The sequence below is a fragment of the Trachemys scripta genome, chromosome 10, assembly GCF_013100865.1.
Source record: "Trachemys scripta elegans isolate TJP31775 chromosome 10, CAS_Tse_1.0, whole genome shotgun sequence".
NCBI lineage: Eukaryota > Metazoa > Chordata > Testudines > Emydidae > Trachemys > Trachemys scripta.
Window position 1 is genome coordinate 63619558 of NC_048307.1, and position 24504 is coordinate 63644061.

The window sequence follows — 24504 nt, forward strand, 5'->3', positions numbered from 1 at the left end:
ATGCTTTGAATTACATTAAAAAATTCAGCAGCCTCACTAGAAGCTGATGCTACATCACTGACCACCAAGTTCAATGAATGAGAACTGCATGGGACAAAAAAAACTCAAGGATTTAACTCTCAGATCCGTGTCTGCACTCCTCTGTTCTTTCCTGTCATGTTGGCACCATTATCGTAGCCCTGACCTCTCATGTCAGCTATCAGAATTTCATATCTTCCAGCTTTTTAAGCAGCACATTTGTCATACCAGCTCCTGTAGTATCATCAATGTTAATAAATTCTAGAAAACGCTGACAGTCACCATTGCAGGGACATTTTCACTAGGTTCTGTTGCTGTTACAAAACGCACCATTAACGTCATTTGTTCCATATGGCTGATGTCAGGTGTGCAGTCCAGAATAACAGAGTAATATTTTGCTGACTTCAGATCTGCCACAATCTTGTTTGACTTTTGTTGCCAGTAACTGTATGATCTCATTTTGAATTGTTTTTCCAAGATAGTACATTTCTTGGGTGGTGACTCTTTTTAGATACTCCTGGAGTACAGCATCAAACTCAGCCATCAGCTCCACAATTTGAAGGAAGTTTCCATTGTTTGGCACACACAGCTGATCTGAAGTGCCACGCAGTGCTAGGTTTTGGGTAGCAAGCATTCTCACAATGGCAATGAGCCTTTTCAGAACATTTTGCCAGTAAAGAGACTCTGATGCAATCTTTTCTTGATGCTAATCATCTATGGTGGCCTTTAACCTTAGTCTCATCTCAAGCTCTTTCCACCTATGGAATCCTTTCTAGTGATTTGGTGCCTTCTCATGGCATGCCAGATTTCTAGCCAGATTTTTCCAGTCCTTTGTTCCTGTAGAACCCAATGCGGCTGGAAAATTAGACTGGAAGAGTTTGCAACAAAAACAGTATGCAGCATTCTGGGTTTTTGAGTACATAAGCCATGGCTTCTCCACTCTGTCACCATTGGGGATTTCATGCCAGTAATGTGTTGGATGGAAACTTCTATTTTCATTGTCTTTGGGGAACATGAAGATTTTCACTTGCTGTGGCCCATGGAGTACAAGGAAGTCCCTCAGGCTACTGCTCAAGTGGGTCCACAGTCCTGGATCATCTAGACTTAAGGAACTAAACTCAGCAGCAGCTGTTTCTTGCGCCTCCACCTCACTCTTCTCTGATCTACACTTTTTTTCAGGAATGTGCATGGTTACATCCATTTGAGATGGAGATATGGATGCTGCAGTAGCTGCCAGGTCACCTGCACTCTGACTAACTGGAAGATCAGGCATCTCCTCACCATTCACATCCTCACTGGGGCCAGAAGGCTCACTGTGAACATTTGTGTCTATGTATCCCAGGAGAGCTCCTTCCTGCTTAGATAAAAAAGCTTCCTTTGCTTTCTTTCTTTGAACGCTGCCCCAGAGGGGCATTTTCTTCTTTCTCTCATGACTGCTGTTCTGTGCCAGCTATAGTGGCTCTCAACACTCAATTGAAGGGGACAAATAAGCAAGCTGGTAGCAGGGCCTGAGTGAGGGAAGATATCAGCGTCTTAAGGGCCTAACTGGCTCCTACTACTTCAGTTGACCGCCTGTTCTCCTCAAGTGGATTCAGGGAAGCAGCAGGAAACAGGAGAAGCTGGTGTTAATCAGTCCAGGCTCCTGGGGGTGCTAGAGAGGTACATAAGAGGCTCCTTCTCCTCCTCTCTCTCCTTGCAGCTCCTGCTGCTTTCTGTTATTCCCTCTCACTTTTTCTCCTGCCCGCCTGTTATGTCTCTTGTGCCCTCCTTCCTCCAGCACAGCACTCCACCCTCTCTGTGCATCTAGAGCAGAGAGAATACATATGCACCAGTAGCAGACACAATTTTCTACACTCTGGGTCCTAGTGGCACCCCCCCCCCCCCCAGTCTGGCACCTGAGGCGGCCGCCTCAGTTCGCCTCATGGTAAGGCCCGCCCTGCTGAGGGGGACATCACAATTAAGAGTTTGTTTGTTTGAGGGGGAAGCAGTGTCAGGATTTCCTTTGTTGTTCCTGTTTAATCCCCTCCCACAAAAGCTGGGCATCGAGCTAACCCCTTCATGTGGCTCAGGATAGCTAGATGCAGCTCCCTCCAGAGCAGTGGTTCTCAACCTATTTACCATTGTGGGCTGCATAGGCAGCTCTCTCTGTGTTGTGTGGGCCACCTCCACACAATATATATACTACCTTTATGGTCCTGAGGATGTCACATTGGCCGCAGCTGTGTGCTGATTGGACCGCAGGTTGAGAACCACTGCTCCAGAGGATTTTAACAACACCACTCTGGGGTTAGCCAGATGGGAAATCTCTCAAGAGCCATATGACGCAATTTCTCCTCCTATCTAACCCCCTCCCTCTCTGGGGCTGAACAGCCCATTAAATAACATTCTGATAACATGCAGCTTGCGAAGGGCACTGGAGTGGGATAGGGGCCATGTAAACCCAGCCTGGAGGAACTTAATTTGGGAAATTCAGATAAATGGCACCCTCCCCCCAACATCCTAGTCCTAATCCCACATTTATGGTTTCAGTGCTCAGATGTGCCTACAGAGACACTGACTCCAGAAGGCAGTCCTTACGCTGAGCTGTTAAATAACAACAAATGGGTAGGCAAATGGTCCTTTCCCCACAAACAGAAAACAGGTGAGAGGGTGCAAAGCACCGGGCTTTCAAGAATCAGATAAACTAAATTAATGCATCAGCAGAGAAGCTATTAGGAGGGCTGGCACTTATAACAACAGATCCAGGAGGGAGAGTGGGAAGAAGTCAGCAAAGGGACATTAAAGAAGAGCCATGGCATTTGCAAGAACAGAGGAATGAAATGCAATATCCTCCTTTTAGTTTAAAGGGTGCTACATGGGGTTTGAGAGTAAAGGAGGAAGGAGTGGCTCAATGAGAGGGGGCTAGTAATACTGAAACAACTGAAACCTCCTTATAGTAATTCAGCTGATGAGGTCCAGCCCCTGTGGATATGCTATGCCTCACATGTCACTCAGATTTCTCTCTTGGCCCAAGATGTCCATATCTATACACTACAATATGGGGCAAATCCTTTCAGAATCTCAGTGCTATGTCCTAGGCCGGCAGTCACATGCTTTTCATTCTAGGGCTGCCATTGGCTCTTTCTGGAGTCAGATCCGGCACTTTCGCCAGACTGAAGAACTCCCACTTGAAGCCTCTAGGGCTTTGAGTGGGAAAGGAATGTAGGATCAAGTCATTATTGGAATTTTTGTTCTGGGACAACCCACAGGAGTGCCACACGGTCTCTGGGGAAAGCAGGAAAACCATTTGACCTGTTTTGCTATTGAATTCAATGCCATCCCATAGATTGGGAGACTGACCTCCAATGTCCTTCTAGATAGGAGTGGATGGATCCAGACCATCCCTTTAGTGCCTCTTTATGGTGTGAAGGAGTGGATTTGGCCCTCAGGGCACAGGAGAGCTAGCTGGCCAACACATCCCTTTTTTGAGATGGAAGGATTAGGGCCAAACTGAGAGGTGACCTATCTCGCAGTGAAAGTTAAACATTGGTAAGTGTGTGTATATATAAGTAGATGTAATTTGTTCGTTGATGGGGACAGAAGGTTGTAGCAAGAAAAGCAACTGACACTGTGTAATGAGGGGTTTGATAAGACTTAATTATATTCATAGGGGTGCCCTCCTTATGTCACACCTGCTTATACACTCCTGACACAGCCCTCATCCTTCCTTCCCCTCCTCATGTAAGTTACATTCACCAACCTGTGTGTATCCTACATTGTCAGGGAGGCTTTCACCTGACAATTCAGATGAAGTAAGAGTGAGTGAAAGAGGAATATGCTTCTGGACGCTTTTCTGCTCTCTGCATTACGCTATTGGCTCAGTCCTGATCCCACCTAAGTAACTGGAAATTTTGCCATTGGTTTCAATGGAACATGTTCAGGCTCAGTGTCTGGAGTGGCTATATTGAGGAGTACTGCACAAGCTTGGCAGTGTACTCAGCTGTGTCCTTGTGTCCCAATTAAAGGCCAGGTTGTGTCTCCTGGGCACTGACCTGTGTTGTGGTGGAGCTCTGTGTAGGAGGGCCAAGGAAAGAACATCCATTTTAGCATCCCAAGGAAAGAACACCCACTTTAGCATCCCAAACAGTAGCGGAGAGAGCATGAGAGCAACACAGCGAGTCAGTGCCCCCATGGGATCAGAGGTGCATTTTCCCAGGGTATGCAGGGCTTGGGGTCTGCATTCCCTGTGTCCTCAAAACTTTCCACCAGAGAAAATTTTTGCAGCTGAACCACATGGAAATTCCTGTGTCTTCTTTCCCCTCCCAGTGGGATTTCCTTCAGAGGTACAATTTGGCTCCAATATAGTGTTACAGTAAAACTGTATTATTAGTGATATATTTAGAGAAGGGACAAACTAGTTTTAAAAACTCCGGGTATGTCCACCCAGGCAATTGCTCATACGGAGGGTGCGTGCCTACCTATGAACCACCTACCCACGGCTGGTATGTCATGTCATTTGGAATCCTTCTCTGAATTGCCCATGAGAAACAAATGACAAGGCGAAGGGGAGATGCATGGAGACATCTGTTCATGTCCAGTTCCAACCAAAATAATCTCCTACTCAGTTGTGGAAGAGGCTAGAGAATCTGACAGTGATTTAGAGCTGAAGGAAGGAGGTGTGAAAGAGGTGGCTCTGGCTCAGAGTTGAAGCAAGGAGGTGGTTCTGACTCAAACACTATAAATATTGAAGAGATGAAGCCATGTCTATTTTTCCTCTTAGCCACCAAACTGGTCTGCTTTTGGTTCTATGGTATCCCTACACTTGGGGGATACATGGGGTTAGAAGTTCACATGCTAGTGCAGATTTTATTGAATTGGGATGGCAAAGGATAAGATTGCTACAATATTATTCCCATAAATGCTATGCCAACAGGTAAAATGTAAGCCCTATTCTCTAAAGAGTATAGGTTAAGTGTTAAGTACCACAATGAAGTCCAATTTGTCCCCTGATGCCTTATAAGTATTTGTCCAGCTTCTCTTAAAGCTCTGTTTACATTATACTCCAATATTTATTACAAATATTTTCCATAATGATTATAAAGGGACTCATTAAATTTAGGGATTTATTTTGAAATGTGGTAATTCATTACCATATTTAAATGAACTGGAGCTCTTTTGGGAGCCATGCTATTTGTTTGGAATCCTGGGAGGCTTTCCCACTAAATATTTATTAAAATTAGATGATTTTCTGTATGCATTTAGCATCAATAGAAGAGTGGGATGACAGATTAACCCGCACCCATCTTCATCTGCCCAACCAGAAAGAAGGACATCCGAGCCACACAACCAGTTCTAAAGCACCACAGGACAGTTCTGGATTAGCTTCAGATAAATTAACCACAATTTAACACCTTTAAAAAAAAGGATTCACCTACACGGAGATACCCTTCCACCTTAAAATGAGCTGGGGTGATAATGGTGGGGGAGGGGAGAAGAACCCACATATAATACACTGGAGAGGAGACTCTCTCAGCATCCAGAGAAACTCCCTTTCTTTGTGCCGTTCAGCCTGTGCATTACCGACGTATTTATCTCATCGTTATAGAGACATGCCTCAAATAGGAGAGACAAGCTGTCAAAGGGAAACTCCATCGTGCTTCTACTCAGCACAGTGAAAGAAAGCTAAAGAAGGAAAGTGATATGTTGTTCATACTCCAATATTAAAATGGTGCATTGCACAAAGATCTATACAATGTGGCATTGATCCTGTCCTGCTGAAGTCAATGGGAGTTTTGCCATTAACTTGAACAGGAGATGAGGCCAGTCAGCATCTCTCAGGAGGCCCTCAGCACCTTGCAGGATTTGGGCCTTTAGTGATCAGTCTCAAACTCTTTGTAGAACATCCAGAATCAGCTAGTTGTTAAATAAATAGAAGCCTTATCTTCAAAGTATAAACATAATGAACTATCTCAAGTCCTATTCGGCATACAATAACCCAACTTCTCCACTCTGAAGGGCTCTTGCTCCTTTGCATTGTTCAGAAACTGCATGGATTCAGTCTCTACGATAGATTTTCAAAGCAGTCTAGAGGACATTAGACACATATCTACAATTAGCTTTAATGGCAGACAACATGTCTAAATCTCATAGACTGCACTGAAAATCTCACCCTGCCACTTTAAGTATTGGATTTTGAGCAATGTGTGTTAGAGGGATGTAGATCATCTGCCTTATTTGCTTTATTATTTATTAGGTGCTGAGGGGCATGAAGTGTAGAGAACAGCTGTCTGCCCTTTCATCTATGCATCACTTTGCATGAATTTTCACCCCAAGTCACTAACATTCCTAGATCTCCCTGCTCCAGAAATTCTGCTGCTCCTCTCCACTCCCCAAGCCAATGAAAATAGATCTCCCATACACCAGAGTTTAATATTTGAAATGGGTGCAAGCTTTCTGGAATTTTTCTAAGCCCAGGCAATACAACTGTATCCATGTTGTCCTTTCTATCCTGACACCCTTTATACTCTTTTTTGGCTGCAAACATTTTTACTAAAATAGCATCCAACCTTCACAGGACAGGGGTACTCCCCAGAAAGAATCTGTAAAGGGGAGGAGTCTCCCTGGAAACATACTGCAGAGCTTTCACATTGCTGAAGAATTCCCTCCCCCCCCCCACAAGTGTGGCATTAATAGTTAAAAAGTGGAGTGTTGGGAGGATAGCTGGCATTCTGCCAATAGCGGGACAGTTGCCCAGTATGATGTGTTTTGGATGAATGCACATTTTACCTTCGTTTGTTCCAGCTTCTCTTTAATGCTTCCAGACTTGTGCTTTCTGCTAGAGTGCATCACTGGTTTTACATATATATTGTTTCTTGATGTCTGGCTTCTGCATTATGGATTATATTAGTCACATTACAAGACTTTCAATATGTATTGGTTTTATATATTTAATTATCAGTTTTGTTTGTGTGTGTGTGTGTATGTGTGTGTGTTTCCCCAGCACCATCCTTCAGCTAGATCCTGTGCAACTTAGGGCTAAACCTAATAGCATAATTCACTGTTGCAGCAAGACATTTTCCCCTGGAGTGGGATACAGTGATGATGACATAATGCTGTGGTTTCAAATCCCAAACCAGCTGTCACTGGTAGATGCATTTAAACTCACTGCCTCTATGTCCATGGAAGAGACACAAAAGCTTATGACTTGATTTAATACATGATTTATTATTTTTAATATATAATTCAGGGATGTAGTTTCCACATGGCTTCAGTCATAAGACAGGCAAAAGTAAATTATGCAGCTTAATGCTGTAGTAAAACAGGGCGAGAATATGTTTCCATCTGCCCAGAAACTCTAAGTATTTCCTCCTTTGTCAAGCAACAAGGGATTTGATGCTGCTTACTAATTCTGGTCTGAGGGAGCAATTAAATAGCTGTGGATTTTTTTTAATAAAGGCAATTTTTTCTTCTTTCTGACACACATTTATAATAACTATATTTTTTACTGTGTATGTGTTATACATTGAGCCCATATCTGTAGCACCTAGACTGCACTAAATAGCACTTGTGCATATGCCAGAATTTATGTGTATATTAAATCATTTTGTAATGTTTAGATGTATAACATTGACTATGCCACTATACCAAGCTAATATTCTCATATGTTTTCTATCCTTGAACTCCTGAAAATATTTGCTCAATCTATGAAGGTCAAATTTAAAGTCATTTCTCAAGTCAGTCAACAGTAAATCTAAAAAAAGATTACCACAGAAGCAACTTGAGACCTATGAAAGAGCTTTTTCCATTACAGTAAATTGCTTTGATGGAGCACAAAAAAGATCTATCTCTGTCTCTCTACAAATCACAGGTTTGCAAGGCATAGCCTAACTACATCAGTTGCTAGAAAGAATATGTTTTGTCACCAAAAACTCTTAACCTAATCCCTGTCCTCTTCCTCACCATGTCATCCTGGCAATTTGTTTCCAGGATCGAAGTATTCATATACCCAAAGCAAAGCCAATTTGAACAAATGTCCTAAATATTAATAGGCTAAATGTGTCCCTAATGTAACTCCATTGACTTCAGTGGAGTTAGATCAGAGATAAAATGAGCCTATTATGTTTTGGCATGATACTATTGAGAAAAGCACACAAGTCACACTATCTCCATTTGCGACGACGATAGTGAAACCTCCACAGTGCTTATGTCAATCACTTCATTGTATGTGGCACCTTTAATACACATACAGAGACTGTGCAGTAAAGGACCAAATACTGACAGATGTTGTCTCAACATATGATGCTTTTAGCAGCCTCCTAGAATGGAGTGCAAGACTTGTCCAGGGATTTACTAGAGTACAAAAATAATCAGAGTGTATTTTCATTATGCGCTACAGTACCTTCTGTGACCAGGTTATTGATAACAAATCCACGCAATTACAGTACAATCCAGTAATCAGATATCTGCAACTGTCCATGTCATACAAGGCTATGGGCTCCATGAAAGGTCACTGCTGATCCTGACTCTGTGACAGGCTGATTTATTTAGCTGAGAGGTCAAAAACTTATTATGCAAAACCAGACCAGGGATAGTTGAGAAAGTGACGGGTCGAGGAGAGCTCATGCAGATGAGCCCTCCTCCTGCATCCTGGGCTGCTCAGTTTGAATGGCTATGAATGCTTAATGTACAAGAGTGTGTGGATGCCAAAAGAGGAGGTTTATGAGGGTGAGTTTATATGTCTTAAAGAAAAGGGAATTTGCATAGCCAAGAGTGATATGAAGGGGTTCTGGGAGCCTATTGCGGAGCTGTGACCCAAAGTTACAATGCAGCAAATTTGACCGATGGTGGGAGATTTACATGATCCAGGTCCCCAGAATTAGGCCCACTCTACTATAGGTGTTTGTGAATGGCAGAATAAAGGTCCTAATATGTAGGATTTCTTTTGGGAAAATATAAGGGCCTGATTTGTCACCAGTGTAATGCCATTGAAATTAATGGAGTTACACCAGTGTCAAAATGGAGTAACACTGCAGTGAATTAGCCTCTACATTTACATTTGATTGATAACCTTTCATTTCAGAAGACGAAAACAGTGAAAGATATGAAATTCAGCACTGTTGTAACGAATGAGCATAAAAGTGATGCCTCAATATTCTGAGTGATCACACCAGAAATAAGACTGGCATCAAGTGGGATGACAATATAATTATCACTGTTAGTGGTATAAGAATTTAGGATGAATAACGTTATTATAAAGAGTAAAGTATGTGCTCTTACCCAGATACGAAACACCTTCTTCTGGTGTGATTGTTCCATATTTAACCATCATCTTCACAAAATCAATCAATGTCTTCATGATAGTTATCAGGGTTTCTTTTTCTTTTGCCTCCTCTGTGTTAAGGGACAAAGCAAAAAATAAGTAGTCAGAAGTATGGCCAACTCGGAGAAATTCAGTCCTGCAAGCTTTTTGTCAAGTTCATGGATAAAAACCATATCCTGGTCATGAAAGGAAAAGGCTGAGATGGCTTAGTGAAGAGGAGAGGTGTCCTATGTCTTATGTAATGAACTAAAACTGCTCCTTCAAAGCTGTTATGGCCTACTGCGGAAAAAAGTACTGTAGAGATTTATTCAGGCCCAAATCTATTCCCCTGTAGCTGACCCAGAACAACTTTGCAAGGCCCCTGAGCTACAAAGCTGTAGGGGCTGCATCTTATTCTGAGGAGTTATTCACCCTCAGAAGTTGCCAGTTGCTCCCTTACCCAATTTCACTCGTTCTGTAGGGCACAGTGCATGACTTCATTTGGGGTTGTCAGCAGGGGAGCCTCCCCTATATCTGATGTGGAAGGATGGGCTCTTCTCACCAGGAATCACAATGGACTCTGCAGCCCAGAGCACGTCCCGGGCTGCGACCATAATAATGCTTGTCACTTAGGCCTAGATTTTTAAATGTATTTAGGTATTGCTGTGCTCAGCACCACAACACCTACCAGATTTAGGAACCTAAATATCACTTTCAAAAGAGATTTAGGCACTTAGAAGTCTAATCCTATGGACAATCAATTAGGCATTGTGATGCTGAGTCCAGCAATGCATCAATACCTTTAAAAATCTTGGCCTTAGCTTTTCTATACTGCTTTTTGTCTGTGTATCTCAAAGCACTTTACAAAGGAGGGCAAGTATCATTATCTCTATTTTACAGGTGAGCAAACTAAGGGTATGTCTACACTGCTGCAGGAAGTGAGCCTTCCTGCCTGACTCACGCTAGCAGGGCTCGAGCTAGCACACTAAAAATAGCAAGTGTAGCTGTGACTTAGGCAGAAGCTCAGGCTCTCAAGCCCACCTGACCCCCCCAGGTGTAATCTTGGGTGGCTAGTCTGGGTCTCTGCTAGAACTGCCATGTCTACACTGTTATCTTTAATGTACTAGTTTGAGTCCATCTACTGAGCTCGGAGACTTACTCCCAGCTTCAGTGTCGACATACCCTGAGATGAAGTGACAATGATCACCCAGCAGGCCAGGGACAGACTCGGGACTAGCACTCAGGCTTTCTGACTCCCAGTCCACTTCCCTAGCCACTAGACCACATACCTCTCCCCATCTTCTTCTTTATCTGGGAAGAGCCTATCCCAGTGTTGGCATTACATCCTGCCCTGCACTAGCAAGATAGCTCAGCGACTCTCTGCCTGGGCACTATTCCTCTGCTCTCCCCAAACTTACGACTCAGAAGAGTGAGCCCCTAAATTGTCAGCCTGACACAGAGTGGGATAAATGAAAGCAAAACTATATTTTACAACTTTAAAGTCTATTTAATTAGTCCCATCAAGAAGATTGGTCTTCAATGACAATTACACTATTTTCTCATGGCGACATTCACTCCTGTGCAGGGGGGTAGCATAAGAGCTATGCAGCACATACATCCCATGTAAGTCCTCAAAACATGGATGCTCCTCTGCACAGGGCTGTATGTCACCCTCACTGAGTAGTGCTGAAAGCTGATGTCAATGTAGATATAAATATGTTGGCACTTTTACTTGAAACTCCTACAGAATATGCCGCCTGCATTCTCCCCCCGAGCAAAGACAGTAAAACCAACTGGCTGCTTATTATTTAGAACTTGAATCACTGGTCTTCAGACCTACACTACAGAGCTTTTTTCTTTAACTAAACAGACCTGAAAGAAGCCCAAGATCTAGGATGTGATGCACGGAGTTTATTTATTCATTTATACATGGCACTAATTGCAGTAGCATCTGGATCCTTCGCTTGAATTAAAAACATATCATTAAACTAAATATTACAATCCTCATAGCCGAAGCAAAAGATTGCCTTACTGTGTAAGACCAATAACTCCCTGTGCTGGCTACAGCTCGTTCCGTACCACCATTCAAATAGTCACTCAAAGGCCTGCCACCACACCTACTCCACTTCCACTGACGATTGATGGTGAATGATTGGATGGAACTTAATGCACTGGCTTGGCAGCTGAGAGGGAGATGTCATCCAATGAATTTTTCTTATCTGGATTTAGCATGGATACATGGGTCTTAAGCGATTTGCATCATTTAAAACATTTCAGCTTTAATGGGAGAGGAAATCCTGTACTGGTAGGATTAGGACCCTAATTTACAGCGCCCTCAATGCTACAACTCAATAATGCCATTTAAAAAACAATCGGAAGGTCCTGATAACTGAGAGCTGAACAAGTCTTATGCTATAAAGTCTCAATTTATACATAAAAAGAGCTTGATGTTTCAATAATGCATATTCCACAGTTCTGGGGTTTTCTTTTACAGGTCTCATGTCCATTATATTTAACTTCCCAGCCCTAATTATACTCCAAAGAGAACTGAAGTCAAAAAAAGAAACAAAGGCAGTAAACTGCTTGCTCTAATGAGTAATTTCTGCATGTTTCTAAGGGGATAAACTCACAGAAATATGGCTGTAAACTGAAGCTGCCTCGGGGTAGAGGTGTGGATCTACACTACTGGCGATTCAACCAAGTGTTAACCTAAACATGAGACTGGAAATAGTGGCTGGAAGAGAAAAGGCTCGAGAGGGTGAGATTACTCCTGCTAACAGGGTTAGCCATGGAAACAAGGGCAGGCTTTATTGTAGAGTGCTCATCCCCCTCCCACCTTGCCCCAAATTCCCTTTCTAACATCTCCAGGGCAAATCCTATTCCCAATGTTGGATACTGGGGGAGGGGGAAAGGGCAGGGGGCACAAGAGGAATCATCCCCAAAGCTAGAGAGTGGCAGTGGAATTATTCTGAGGTTATTATTGCAGCCTCTGGACTTCAGCAATGTACACTGCTGTTGTGCCATCCCCCACTCAGTGGAAGTTAGGCTGGTAGACTAGCTCCCATTGGGTGACCAAACAGCAAGTGTGAAAAATCGGGACGGGGGTGGGGGGATAGTAGGAGCCTATATAAGAAAAAGACCCAAAAATAGGGACTGTCCCTATAACATCGGGACATCTGGTCACCCTAAGCTCCCAGAACCCTTTTGTCCACTGAGGTGCAGGAGATCCCTCTGAATCATGCTTCCCTATATGGAGGGGGTGCAACCATACTACTTCCACAGTGCAGCCAAACTGCATCAGTTCCACTGTTCTCAAAGCCTGATGTGACTGCAGGAGGTAAAGGGGATTTGCCTTTATTTGAATTACCATATTGTGCAATTAAGTGGAGAGTTAACTGGAGTACTCCCCTATCTGTTGTCTGCATTGGCTTGTTGCTAGTCCTCTTGTGTTGTACAGTGTACGGTATAGTTAATCAGAAGTCCTTTTCCTAACATAGGCAGGAGCAATTTTGGCTCATTAATCCAGAACATAAGGAAAGACCTTAAATCCCAGCCTCTGTTAGCCCTCTGTTTTTGTAGTAGAGCAAGCACTAGTAAATAATTATATTTCCAAAACGACAGTATCTGTTCCAAATACTGCCTTAGATATCCCAGCTTCGTGTTTCCAGCAATTAGAAACATCTTTCTCACTCTTCCTTTGAGTAACAAAGGCTCAGGATAAAAAATGCCTCATTTTTTTTCCGCAAAACAAGACTAGACGTTCAGGGATTAAAGGTCTGATGCAAAGTTGATTGAAGCCAATAGAAAGACACCCAGGCTTTGAAGCAGACCCCAGATTTTAGTCCATCAAGCACAGGTAGTTGGATGAAGATTTTCCATTGTGGGTGAAGTTGGGATGTGAGAAAAACATGAGATCCTGACACTTGATATAATGTGAGAGATTTAAAACCAAAAAAACCCCCTACTCTTTGAAATTCCTGAAATGCTTAACAGGAAAATTTATCCAGGATAAAAATAATACCCAGATATGTACAGAAATTGTGGTAGAAAAGTTATTCTTGCACCAGAAATGTATCTCCTTCCAAGAACTACAAGATAAAAACCAATCTGGAGGCCAGAGAGTGGTCCAGGTACAATCGGCTGAAAGCTGAACACAGGGTTTATTGTACAATGTCTGAAATGTCCAAGAATCTAATCTAGAAGTGGTCTTATCCTCCAGCAATCACAATGAACATCTTATATCTACAACTGGATAGCAGACCAGGATAGGAGGTCAAAATTCCTTTTGATAGGAAATTACTTTGGGGGGCAAGAATTAATGCCTTTTTAAAAAAGGCTTGGAATAACATCTGTTCCTTATGCTTTAGAGTAGCCAGGGGTTGCCAGGAAATTAATGCATTTTAATACTCTGGAAAAAAATTACTGAACCCCTGGAGAACTTCACAGGCTTGGGCTCAGGGATTTTAACCTTTTCTGTCAATGCTTGAAAGATGCACGGACAAAGCAGCACATGTCTCAGGACTGTCCAGTGAAGAATACTGGAAGAAAATATAATTCTTTAAAGGCACGTCTTAGAGAAAGATATGAACATGGCAATGCCACTTTGTATATGGGAAACTCATATCAGATCCATGGGCTCACAAAGGGAGACAAAGTGTCTCAAGAGAAGTTTATAGATTGCCACAAGGGTATGACTCACATATTGGAAAGATGTATCTGCACATTCAGCGTTGGGGTGGATCCTGACCCTCTCAGGGCCTACTCCTTAGGCAGTGATTTTCATGATAAATGGGAGCTAAAGTTAGAGCTATATTTAATAAAGTGTGCATATGTCCTCCTTTCTTGCCCATATGTACCCCTGACTTTTCTCAGTACTTTTGCTCTTCATTCTTCTCTGCTCCGTTCTAACACAGCTATATACCAAACAAGTCATTGCTATTTCTGCCTCAGCAGCATGAAACTCATCCACCCCCACAGTTATGTGCATGGCCTTCCGCATGCCAAATTGTCACTAATGTGCACAGTGAGGAATCAGGTCCACTGTCAGGCAGGACCAGGTGGAAACAATTTCCCACCCGTGGCAAGGAGCCCGGCAGCACTGGGGAGCTGCCTGAGAAAGGTTTTTACATTGCTGCCTGTAAGTCAACACACAGCTGCAGGGTGTGATTGCATCTTCTCTCTTGTGGTTTGATACAGGCTGGTAGGGGAGGAAGGTGCGATACAAGAAGAGATAGAGACATATGCAAAGGCTGGTGCCCAGTTCCTTGTTCTTGACAACCTACTGAGCCACACAGGTCCCTCTCTGATCTGTGGGCAGTGAGAGAAGAGGAAGAACCACCACCACCTCAGGCTACCCAGAGGAAGAGAACAAAAAGAAGAACCCAAGCCTTCTGGAATGGACCACGGAAAAAAAATCCCCTCTGGTTCTGGTTCCTGCTCCCCACTCATTGCCTGTGGAGATGGGTTGGGAGAGGATCCAGACTCCCGCAGAAAGAGGAATCTGCAGAGTAAGTGGTTGCTGGCTACGATGGGGAGAGAGAGAAAGAATGTTGCTGGCTGGGGGGAGTAAGAGTGGGCGTGAGACAGTGTGTGCTGACAGGGTCTGTGGCTAGGTGCCACAATCTAGCTCATAATAAACTGGGACAGAATAATGCCTAACTCCAGAATAGCAAGAAGTGATTCAGGGCTTTCACTGCAATATATAACAAAGTCTGTGGTTTATGAATAGGGTGGGGAGGCTAAGGCCAATTTACCAGCATGATCATTGTGTTGATGATAATGTAGCCCGATTCACTTTTTGTATCTCCCTTAGCTTAGGAGACAAGGGTGTTACTGGAAATATCTCTGGGTAAAACAACCTGCCATCTCTTTCAGCTTACATCTTAAAGGAAGGAGATGAACAGAAGAAGAATTCAAGGCTCCTGGGTCTCACAGTACATGCCTGGTGGGGCTGCAGAGGTAGCATACTTTGCACCTGGTGAATGAAGTTCATCACATCACTCTCGCTAGCGGATCTAGAAGTGAGGGTGATGGGATCCAAAGGGAGTTGCATTCAGCCTCCTCATCTTAAGGAAAGTCCTTAAGATATGGGGCTTTGAAGTTAGGGGGAAGAGAATTTCAGGCTCAGAGGAAGAAAATGGGGGAATCCTTTGCACCCAGCTTTTCCCAGCTTTTTTTACTAAATATTTCTATAAACACATGACAGAGAAAAATATAGAGTTCACCTGAGTTAAGACTTTTTAGTAGTCCATAAAAGTTTGGGAAATACTGGAGGTCCTCAAAATTATCCTCAGAAGGCAGCTCGTTTCTTCTTTCCAAGACACTGGAGGAGGGCCAGGTGTTATCCAAAGTATCATCAATTTCTCCATTCATGACACCAACTTGATCAGCAACGTTTGGTGTCTCCACAAACAACATTGAAAAATAAAAAAAAAATATAAGTACATGGATATGATTGATATCATTAAAAGACCAACAAACACACAGCATAAGAAAATGATGCTCTCAACTAGAGCCAGTATTTCTGTAATTAGAAGGAGGTCAATGAGTTACTCGGTTATTCCAATTTAGGATCTTGTTATAAACTTTTATGTAATGCATTGCTCATATTTTCTAGCTGTTGGCATTTCTTTAAAAATCTTTTTATCATTTCCAAATTGAACTAATTATTCCCTGAAGCATAGAACAGTGCATTGGTCTTCTCAGACTATTTGGTAAGTGAGTCAAAACGATTAGCTAATAATAATTACCATTTTTTCCTCCTGCTTTTCTTCTGTATCACTGTCTGTTCTGCTTGGAGGGTAATCAAGATCTTCTGACTCCTTCTCACGATCTTTTGCTTCATTAGCAATTAACTGCTGTAAGACCTCAGCCACTTCATCCTCTAATGTATAGGCCTGGCTCTCTGTGATCTGTTAATAATTTAATAATAGGATTTTTTTTTTAAATTTAATATGTAATTTGAGAATTGAACTTTATAAACTCATTTTATGGTAGTTAGTTACTTATTTGGTTACTTAGCTAGCTTGAATGTAGCCAAATTAAGTTAAAAACCTACACAGACATTTCCCCCCACTAAATAAAGGACTGCCTTTTGCTATATATCAGTACAGTGCCTTGCACAATGGGTCACTGAGCTGACTGTAGCCTGTAGATGTTACTAAGAAAGAATACATATGTGATAGAGTACAGTTATATAAAGATGGAAAATAAAGTCAATTGTCCACAGCTCCACTCAAATGCATTTGCTCCTTTATGTTACTTCTTAACAACTATTTTTTGAGCCTGGACTCAGTCCTACAACTGTTCCACACAGAACTCCCATTCAAATCAGTGGGAGTTCAGCATGCAGCAACTGCAGGTTTAATAGGATAGATAATATTACTAATAGATTAAAACATAAGGACTGGGTAGAACCGTAGGTTAAAACACCAGCCTGTCGTCTCTGGAGACCTAGAATGAAATCCATTTTATGCCAAAAATCAAAACAACAAGCAGCATTTATTGCGCCAGATTCTCAGCTGGTGTAAATCACTGTAGTGTCATTGAAGTCAATGAAGCAATGCGGATTTACACCATTTGGAGCATTATTCACAAAAATTACAAGGCACTTGACAATACAAAAGAATTCAATGAAAACAAAAAGTGAAATGGAAGTAAAAATGAGTGTGCTGCTCTCTCTCTTGTCCTCAGTGGACTTTTATTTACACACCATAAAATCATTTTACAACTTGGCATCTTTCATAGCAAAGCTCAGGACTGGAACAGCAGGGTTATTGCAGGGTAAGATTGATGTGCAATGGCACAATTGAATTGAAAAGGTTGCTTATAGTCTGACTCACACATGCTTCCTGATTCAAGTGAGTGTCATTAACTTTTCAGTTGCACAGACACTGCATTCAGCCCAACTATTAAAAAAATAAATAAGTGAAAATAAACTGACAAAATAGCTACATGAAATGATAACAGGAAACTTACTAGACCCAAATTTAGAAGCTTCGAGACAATTTTGTCAAATACGCCTCTATCATTTTCCTCATAAATTCTTGTGGCAATCTTCTGGACAATGTCTTCAGCAGTTAAGGGAGTGCCATCTAACTGATGAAGACCATCTGGATCATCTAAAAGGATTACAATTTAACTATTCACTAAACACCTCTATTTCATTTGATTTAGATACCTTTTTTTAAAATATCTGTACATTGTTTTCTCCTTTCAACACAAACATCCACTTTTCTTCAAATGTTGAAGTAGGGTGACAGTTATGCTTTGCAACAGTGTTTTGTAAAGCATTATATCAATAACAACACAATGGTCTTAATGCACAAGTGCTTACCCCCTTCTGAAAAATGCCTTTCTCTGGCTGAAGCTTCTAATGAGCACAAATAAGCACAGGGAAATATATTCAATTTCTGTTTGTAGAAAAGTACTTTAAAATGATATATCCCCTATATGCTTGCGTTGTTGGTATTTATTTTAATCATATGGCTTTGTAGAACAAAACAGATCACAGCATATTATTTTTTCCTGTTTGGATTTCAGCAAATCAAAGGTTCAACCCTGCAACCCTTACTTATGCAAATAATGCCATTCTAAGCCAATGCAACAGTGAATATGATGAGCAGGCTTTGACCCATGGTATAAATATAAAACATCTTGAGCCAAATACTGCTTACCTTACTCATAGGACTTACTTAACCCACTGAAGGCAATGAACTACTCCTTCAAGTAAAGCAGGCATAATCTGGTCCTAAATCATTTTTCCTTCTCCACTATGTGGAAAATAACAAATGTGCTAAATAATAGACTCAATATCTGAAATAAACAGGTATGCAAATTAGTTAGTTCTATATCACTAATACATTAAGTGCACTTTCTTTTACTAATTGAAATGTATATGTTTTTATTTTTAAAGTGGTTTCGAGGTATAACATCATCAGATACCCCTGCCACTGAATATGAAGGCTCTAAAAAAATATGCAGATTACACATTTGGAGCAAATCTATGGAAGTTGTCTGTGAAAATTGTGAAATTCTTTGTGCTTTTGTGTCAAGCTGCACTTCCAATGTGGTAGGTTTCTAAAAAAATTGACAATAACTTAAATTTATAGGCCACTAATGAATATTGTGTATTTTTAGGTAGGTAATTTTGTATGATCCATAATTGCAGTAACTTGTATGAAAAATCAAAGCTAGATGTTACTGAAAAGATTATTATGAAATACCTTGAAATTTATAATCCAGTCCACTTTTAGTGGAGTCATAGTCATCTACCAGCCTGCGGTTCTTGGTGGAGTCTGCATCATCAGGGGCCGGTTGTTGATGATCATATAGGGAGCTTCTTATTGATTCCCTCTCCTTTTCATTCCTCTCTTTTCCTGTTACTGACTTTAGCAGGTTCAAGTCATCAGTAAAGGAATAATTTCTGAACTCTGGCTTATTTTCTGGAAAATTTATTAACACACATGTCATATAGTCTAACCCTCGCAATATTTTACTATGTAGATTAATATAATTAATAGGGGACATGTTTTACCTGTAGGGACTGTTTTCCTGATCTTGCCTGCCCCAGCTTCAGCAATCTGGTGTGTGAGAACAAATCCGAGATGGGAACAATGAGTATGTTGTAATCACTCAGTCTTTATTCAATTATGCACAATACAATTTATTTTATCAGACTTTATTCTGGAAAAGCCGTAGGGCCTGACTTGCACTCTTTATTCAGGAGTTAGGAAGTTTGCCTAAGTATGATCAAGCCCTTAAGGTTGATGGTGGGTTGTGGTGGTTTTGGTTTTGGTTTTTGTAACATTGTTTCTTTGGGTTAAAGAATCTCTTGATGGAAAGTTGTAATATACTGCAGATTTGTAGATGGATGCTGATCTTGCTTTCCTTGTTCACCCCAAACTCCCATTGACGTCAGTGACAGTTTGGGTGCAAAAGGATTTGTTGTGCTGTTGGAGCTGATGGCAGAACTTTTGCATCTAGGGCCAGTAAAACTTTCTTTTAGCTCACTATTAATACTTATGAATTACTAAAACGCTAAGACATTTCACCAAAGGCTGCCAATATTCATTTTACTCTTAGAGTTTTTGTTCAGCTGTTGAGAGTCTCATCAATCTCACAACTGAAAGCTCACAAAATTATATTTACTACAGTTACAATGTCAAAGAGCATTTGGATATTTTTCATTTTACCTACCTGTTCCTCCAATGGTCTCTCTTCACTTAATTCTCTGTTGTATATCCCTTTATCTAGAATACATACATATGTATATTCAGTTATGGTAAGTGTTATGCACACAGAGGCAGCATAATATTTAAAAAATGAATTGTAGTTTTTTCCCTCAAAACACATGCACTGAAAATTGACGTCGAATATAAATCCTTGTGAAATAAAATCAATACAGCTGGAAAGAAGGGGGAATAAGCTAAACATATAAATTAGGGGGAAAAAAGAAATAGTTGTTTTTTCCTCCCATAAGAGAAGGCACTACATACTGGACTAACCTTATGCTCTCTGATCAGAAAAATAACACACATTAAAAAAAAACTTGTGTAAGAGCTTGACTAAAATAGCAATAGCGTAATCGGATTGGCATAATCAAGAGATTAAAAAATCTATGACATCCAGAACACCACCAGAGAAAGAGCGAGAGAGAGAAAGACTTGAAAACTACTGCAGGACACATAAAACAGCTCTTGGAAAAGAACAAAAGGTGAATTAAGAACCGATCCTCACCCCTCTACCTATTTTTTTTAAATCTATTTTTAGTTTAAAATGCCCCCTCCCACACCTCCAGTTCAGTGTGTTGATTCCTTGGGATCTAATCGTGTTTAGCCTAGGGAGAGCAAAGTTTTAACTCGTCCTCATTGATTCCATGGAAAAGTTTCCCCATCTCGGTGCAGAGGGATAATGAGGCCATGACTTACCTCTGCTGCCCTCGGGCTTAGGGAAGCCGTGAACCTGGCTCACGATCAGCGCCAGGACCTGAACCAGCGTCGCCCAATTGAAAACCATCCTTGTGGCCTTCGGGGTAGCTGCTAGAGGCGAGGCTGGCTGCAGAGCTCGCAGGGAGACGGGCTCGCTAGCTAGGGTGAGGAATGAGGAGGCTCCCTGCTTTGCACAAGCCGGCTTTGTGTGTAACCTGAGCCCCGACCCGCAGCGCCGACCCCCGCACCAGCCTGCGGCCGAGGCACAGGGAGCTGTCCGCGCCTCGTGGTGCTGAAGCCCCAGGAGCTGCCGCGGCTCGAAGCGGGCGGCTGGATTGAGGGCTAGGGCGAGGTGCCGTATTGTTCAGCCCCTTGTTCCCGTCCCTGGCAGAAATGGATGAGCTGGTCCCCGTTGATAGCTCGGGACAGGAGTGGGAGGAGACGAGGCGGGAGGAGGGGGGATTGCAGATGGAGGAGCATGCGTGCACCACCTGGCTCCACAGCACTGGCTAACCCTGCTGGATGGCGCTCACCGGGCCAGGCTGGGAAGGCGCTGCTGCCGCTGCTGTACTAATGAGCTCCCTTTCAAATGCAAAGACAGAGGCTTCCCATTCCCCTTCTGATCTGCAGGAAAACAAGATCACCGCCTAGCTCGTTCCCGGGGAGGCGCCAATGTCATCGTCCCCACCCCACAGGAGAAGGTCAAATCTGACTGAGGCGTTTTTATGATATCCATCAAACTGATGCACATGGCATATGATTCATGGGCAGCGTGGGCCAGCTTTATTTCCTAATTGCATTGAGATGGGACTGAATAGCACGATTTAATTGTAGGGCAATCTTTAGGAGAAAGCCCAAGGGAGAATCAGATCGTGTTATTCAAAGCCCAATGTCACTGGAAAGATTTGGTTTGGACTCAACACAGAAAAGCAGCATGTTACAAGCTTTATACTCTTTAAAGGTGAATTTCGCCCCTCTGCAGCAGACCAGCCCATGCACCACTTAATTTCACCGTACAAGCACATTCATCCATTATTCTTTTTATTCCATAGGCAGGACACCATCAAAAGTTTAGCCCCAGCACATCTTAACTGTGAAGTTTAGAATAAAGAAACAGGAGCACAACTGAAAAGAGAAAATAGATCTAGAGGCTTATTATGAATAACCAGACACGTGATTATATATGTAAATTAAAACGTAACCACAGCAAATACTCTCCTGTGATTCCCCTGCAATCTGAGGGATACATTTCTTCATCTCAGTTTTATGTTAGGAAAAAAGGTCATGGCCTGTGCCTGCAGCAGTTCTATTTCAGAACTAGTGAGAATCTTAAATAAGACTATTGAGCCTGCTTGACAAATGGGAGATTAATTATGGTAACATCTTCAAAAAAGGCTTCTAATTTTGCACCCACAGTTAACTGTGGATGGAAAACTGAAAGTGCAATTGAAAAAATTTCAATATTAACTAATTTAGAGTGGTGCTAGCTGATAGAATTTCTGTCTAAAGAACCCCGGTTTAGAAAAGCACTCTAGCTATATTTACCAATCTGGAACATGCTTTTGCAACTCTGAAATCTGAGAACAGAGAATGCAGTGGAGTAGTTCAAACTCCAGCTAGTTCCTTATACCTATTATTATAGAAATACTTGGAAAAATGTGTAGGATCACAGAAATGTAAATAATGGCAAACATTCTACTAACGTCTCAGTTTCTTATCTGTCCATTTAGCCATTTAGCCATATATCAATCTAACTATATTTGTATAGAAGCCACACTGGATTAATAGCGACCCCTCCTCCATACAATTTTTAATAGAATAGTGGTAGCAATGATGGAAGCTCTTTTGTACATAAGATTCCCTGCACCTTGCTCAGAGAAAGTCAAATGACATTCAGTTAAACACACTGGTAATCACAGGAGACATATCTACATTATGGCTCTCACTGTTACTACCACTGTTGGAGCTGTACTAGGGTTAGCAATGATGCAGGAAAACATAGTTACGTTAAACAGAAGCTGCCCCACAATTTAAGACCACATGGGATAAGCAATTGATTATAATTGGTAGTTTCCAAAAGAAAATATACAGCATTTCTTTCCATTTAATTTACAACTGCAATCAGAAATCAGATTTCTAAATAGGTGCAGTATGGGCACATATAATTGAACCAGTTTTTACTTGCAAGTACAAAGTACACCCACAATGCTACAGACTGTTTCTGAACATTTGGCCAAATATCCTTTACTAATACACTAACAACAAGCATGAACTACAAAGAGGGGTTCTTAAACTTCATTGCACCATGATCCCCTTCTGACAACAAAAATTACTACACGATCCCAGGAGAGGGGACCGAAGCCTGATTCCACCCAAGCCTGGCCTCCTGGGGTGGGATTGGGGGGTGGGGGGCAAAGCCCAAGCCTCACCTCCCCTGGTTGGGGGGAGAGGGGGAGGGCAAAGCCGAAGCCCAAAGGCTTCAGCTCCAGGCAGGGGGTTTATAACCTGAGCCCTGCCGCCCAGGGCTTAGGCTTCAGTCCCAGGCTGTGGGGCTCAGGCTTTGGCTTTAGCCCCAGGCCCCAGCAAGTCTAAGCCAGCCCTGGCAACCCAATTAAAACAGGGTCGTCATCCACTTTGGGGTCCCGACCACAGTTTAAGAACCCCTGCACTACAACATATAACAACACAATATCCACTAATAATCATCATCAGAATATATTGAAGGAATATCATTGTCAGAAAAGTAACTTGGTAAAAAAAATCCACCTTTTTTCTCAATATATCTGTGACTTTATTTGGAATCATCTACTTGTTTTACAGACAAAAATACGTTTTTACTATTTCCTACTCCTCTTCATACTGCAGACACAGACGGCAAAAAGCATGTGTGGTATTCTATTTTGGCTCATGCATTATCAAATAAGCTCCTATTGTAGAACTGTTTGTTACTGGTGATGACGCATGAGCCAGAAAGCAGACAATTTGACTGTCAAATGCCACAATGAATTTACAGGAATAGCAATTAAAAAATCCAAACTCTTTATTAGTAAATTGAGTACATTTGACATGCAGACACTAAGAATAAATATTGATCCCATCAATGTTATTTTACAGTCACATTTTGGAATAAAACCACACTTCAGGTTTATAATTAACAAGAAAAGCAGGAATTGAATATATTACATGAATGCAACATTGCATCCTTATGCTATGGGAGCAGTTTTATTTTGTGTTCATTTCTCTACCTTAATGTTGCATTAATGCTAAATCTCCACATTAAGCATCCTTGTTATTTAAAGGGAAAGAAAGAAAATGTTAGAAAAAGAGTTATTAGCTCACCTGAATCATCCATAATAGAAATACCCAAAACTGGTCATCCTGAACAGTGTGACTTGACCCCTCATACTACAAATATTTATATATGTGCATAACTTTATGCATAGCAAGTAGTCCTGTTGACTTCAATGGAACTACTCACTGCACATCAAGTTAGTCATGTATGTAACTCTTTGCAGAATTGAGGTCTTAGATTACATATTCTTCATGGCAGTTTGTCTTTGTTCTATTTTTACAATGGGGCTAGGGTCTCTAGGTGCTACCACAATAAAAATAAGAAATAATGAAATTGAGCTAATCATCCTCCAGAGCTTATGCAAATTCCATCATCTTCACTAAGAGAAGAGTTATTATCTTTATTTAACTGAAGACATTTGGTGTGCAAAGCTTAGAAGCTTTGCCAGCTTCAGCCACACAGTAGGATGTCTTTAAAAGAGATATTCTAAACTGTGTTGTCCTTAAAAGATGTAGTCCTTAAAAATATCTAAGAACACAAATAGAAAGCTTTTAATACATCTTCATGAAATTGCCAACTTTAAATGTTTTAATTTTCAGATTACAGACCTGACTTTCTTCTTAGTTGTTTTGTTAATATCAGAGAGGTGCAAAAACAAGCCAACCAATTTAAATCTTCAAGTCAAATTTTCTGATCAGACATATAAGGAAAATTATTTTCCCCTTGCAATCATATAACTCAAAAATGGTTGACACAGTATGCTCACTCTCTAAAACAATTAATCCTTGGGTTGAAATTAAATATGGGATATTTCAATCCAAAAAGAATTTGAGAAAATCATGTAAAACTAAAAAAAAGGTGTATGTGTCTGTATTTTAAATGGAAGTAGGCATTCAACCTTAGCAAAATGGAGAGCCTGCTATTCTGCTAACATGAGCAAGCTGATGGACTCTCACTGATTTCAGTGGGACTAGGATTTTCCCCTATTT

General features: G+C 41.5%; 1 protein-coding gene across 4 annotated transcripts in view; it reads right to left on the minus strand.

Moving 5' to 3' along the window:
- The window catches only part of SCG3 (secretogranin III), a 37163-nt gene extending 16375 nt beyond the window's left edge, over positions 1–20788 (minus strand). The window contains exons 1-8 of one of the 4 annotated variants that reach the window (XM_034784753.1): positions 20224–20788; positions 19493–19545; positions 18831–18876; positions 18520–18738; positions 17273–17415; positions 16045–16206; positions 15520–15706; positions 9274–9387 (exon numbers count right to left, since the gene is read on the minus strand). In XM_034784753.1, the coding sequence (XP_034640644.1) occupies positions 9274–9387; positions 15520–15706; positions 16045–16206; positions 17273–17415; positions 18520–18738; positions 18831–18876; positions 19493–19545; positions 20224–20311 (1012 nt within the window). In that variant the 5' untranslated portion in view covers positions 20312–20788. The remainder of the gene's footprint in view (positions 1–9273; positions 9388–15519; positions 15707–16044; positions 16207–17272; positions 17416–18519; positions 18739–18830; positions 18877–19492; positions 19546–20223) is intronic. The other 3 variants (XM_034784751.1, XM_034784752.1, XM_034784754.1) reach the window with 3 other exon arrangements.
- Positions 20789–24504: the final 3716 nt, after the last annotated feature.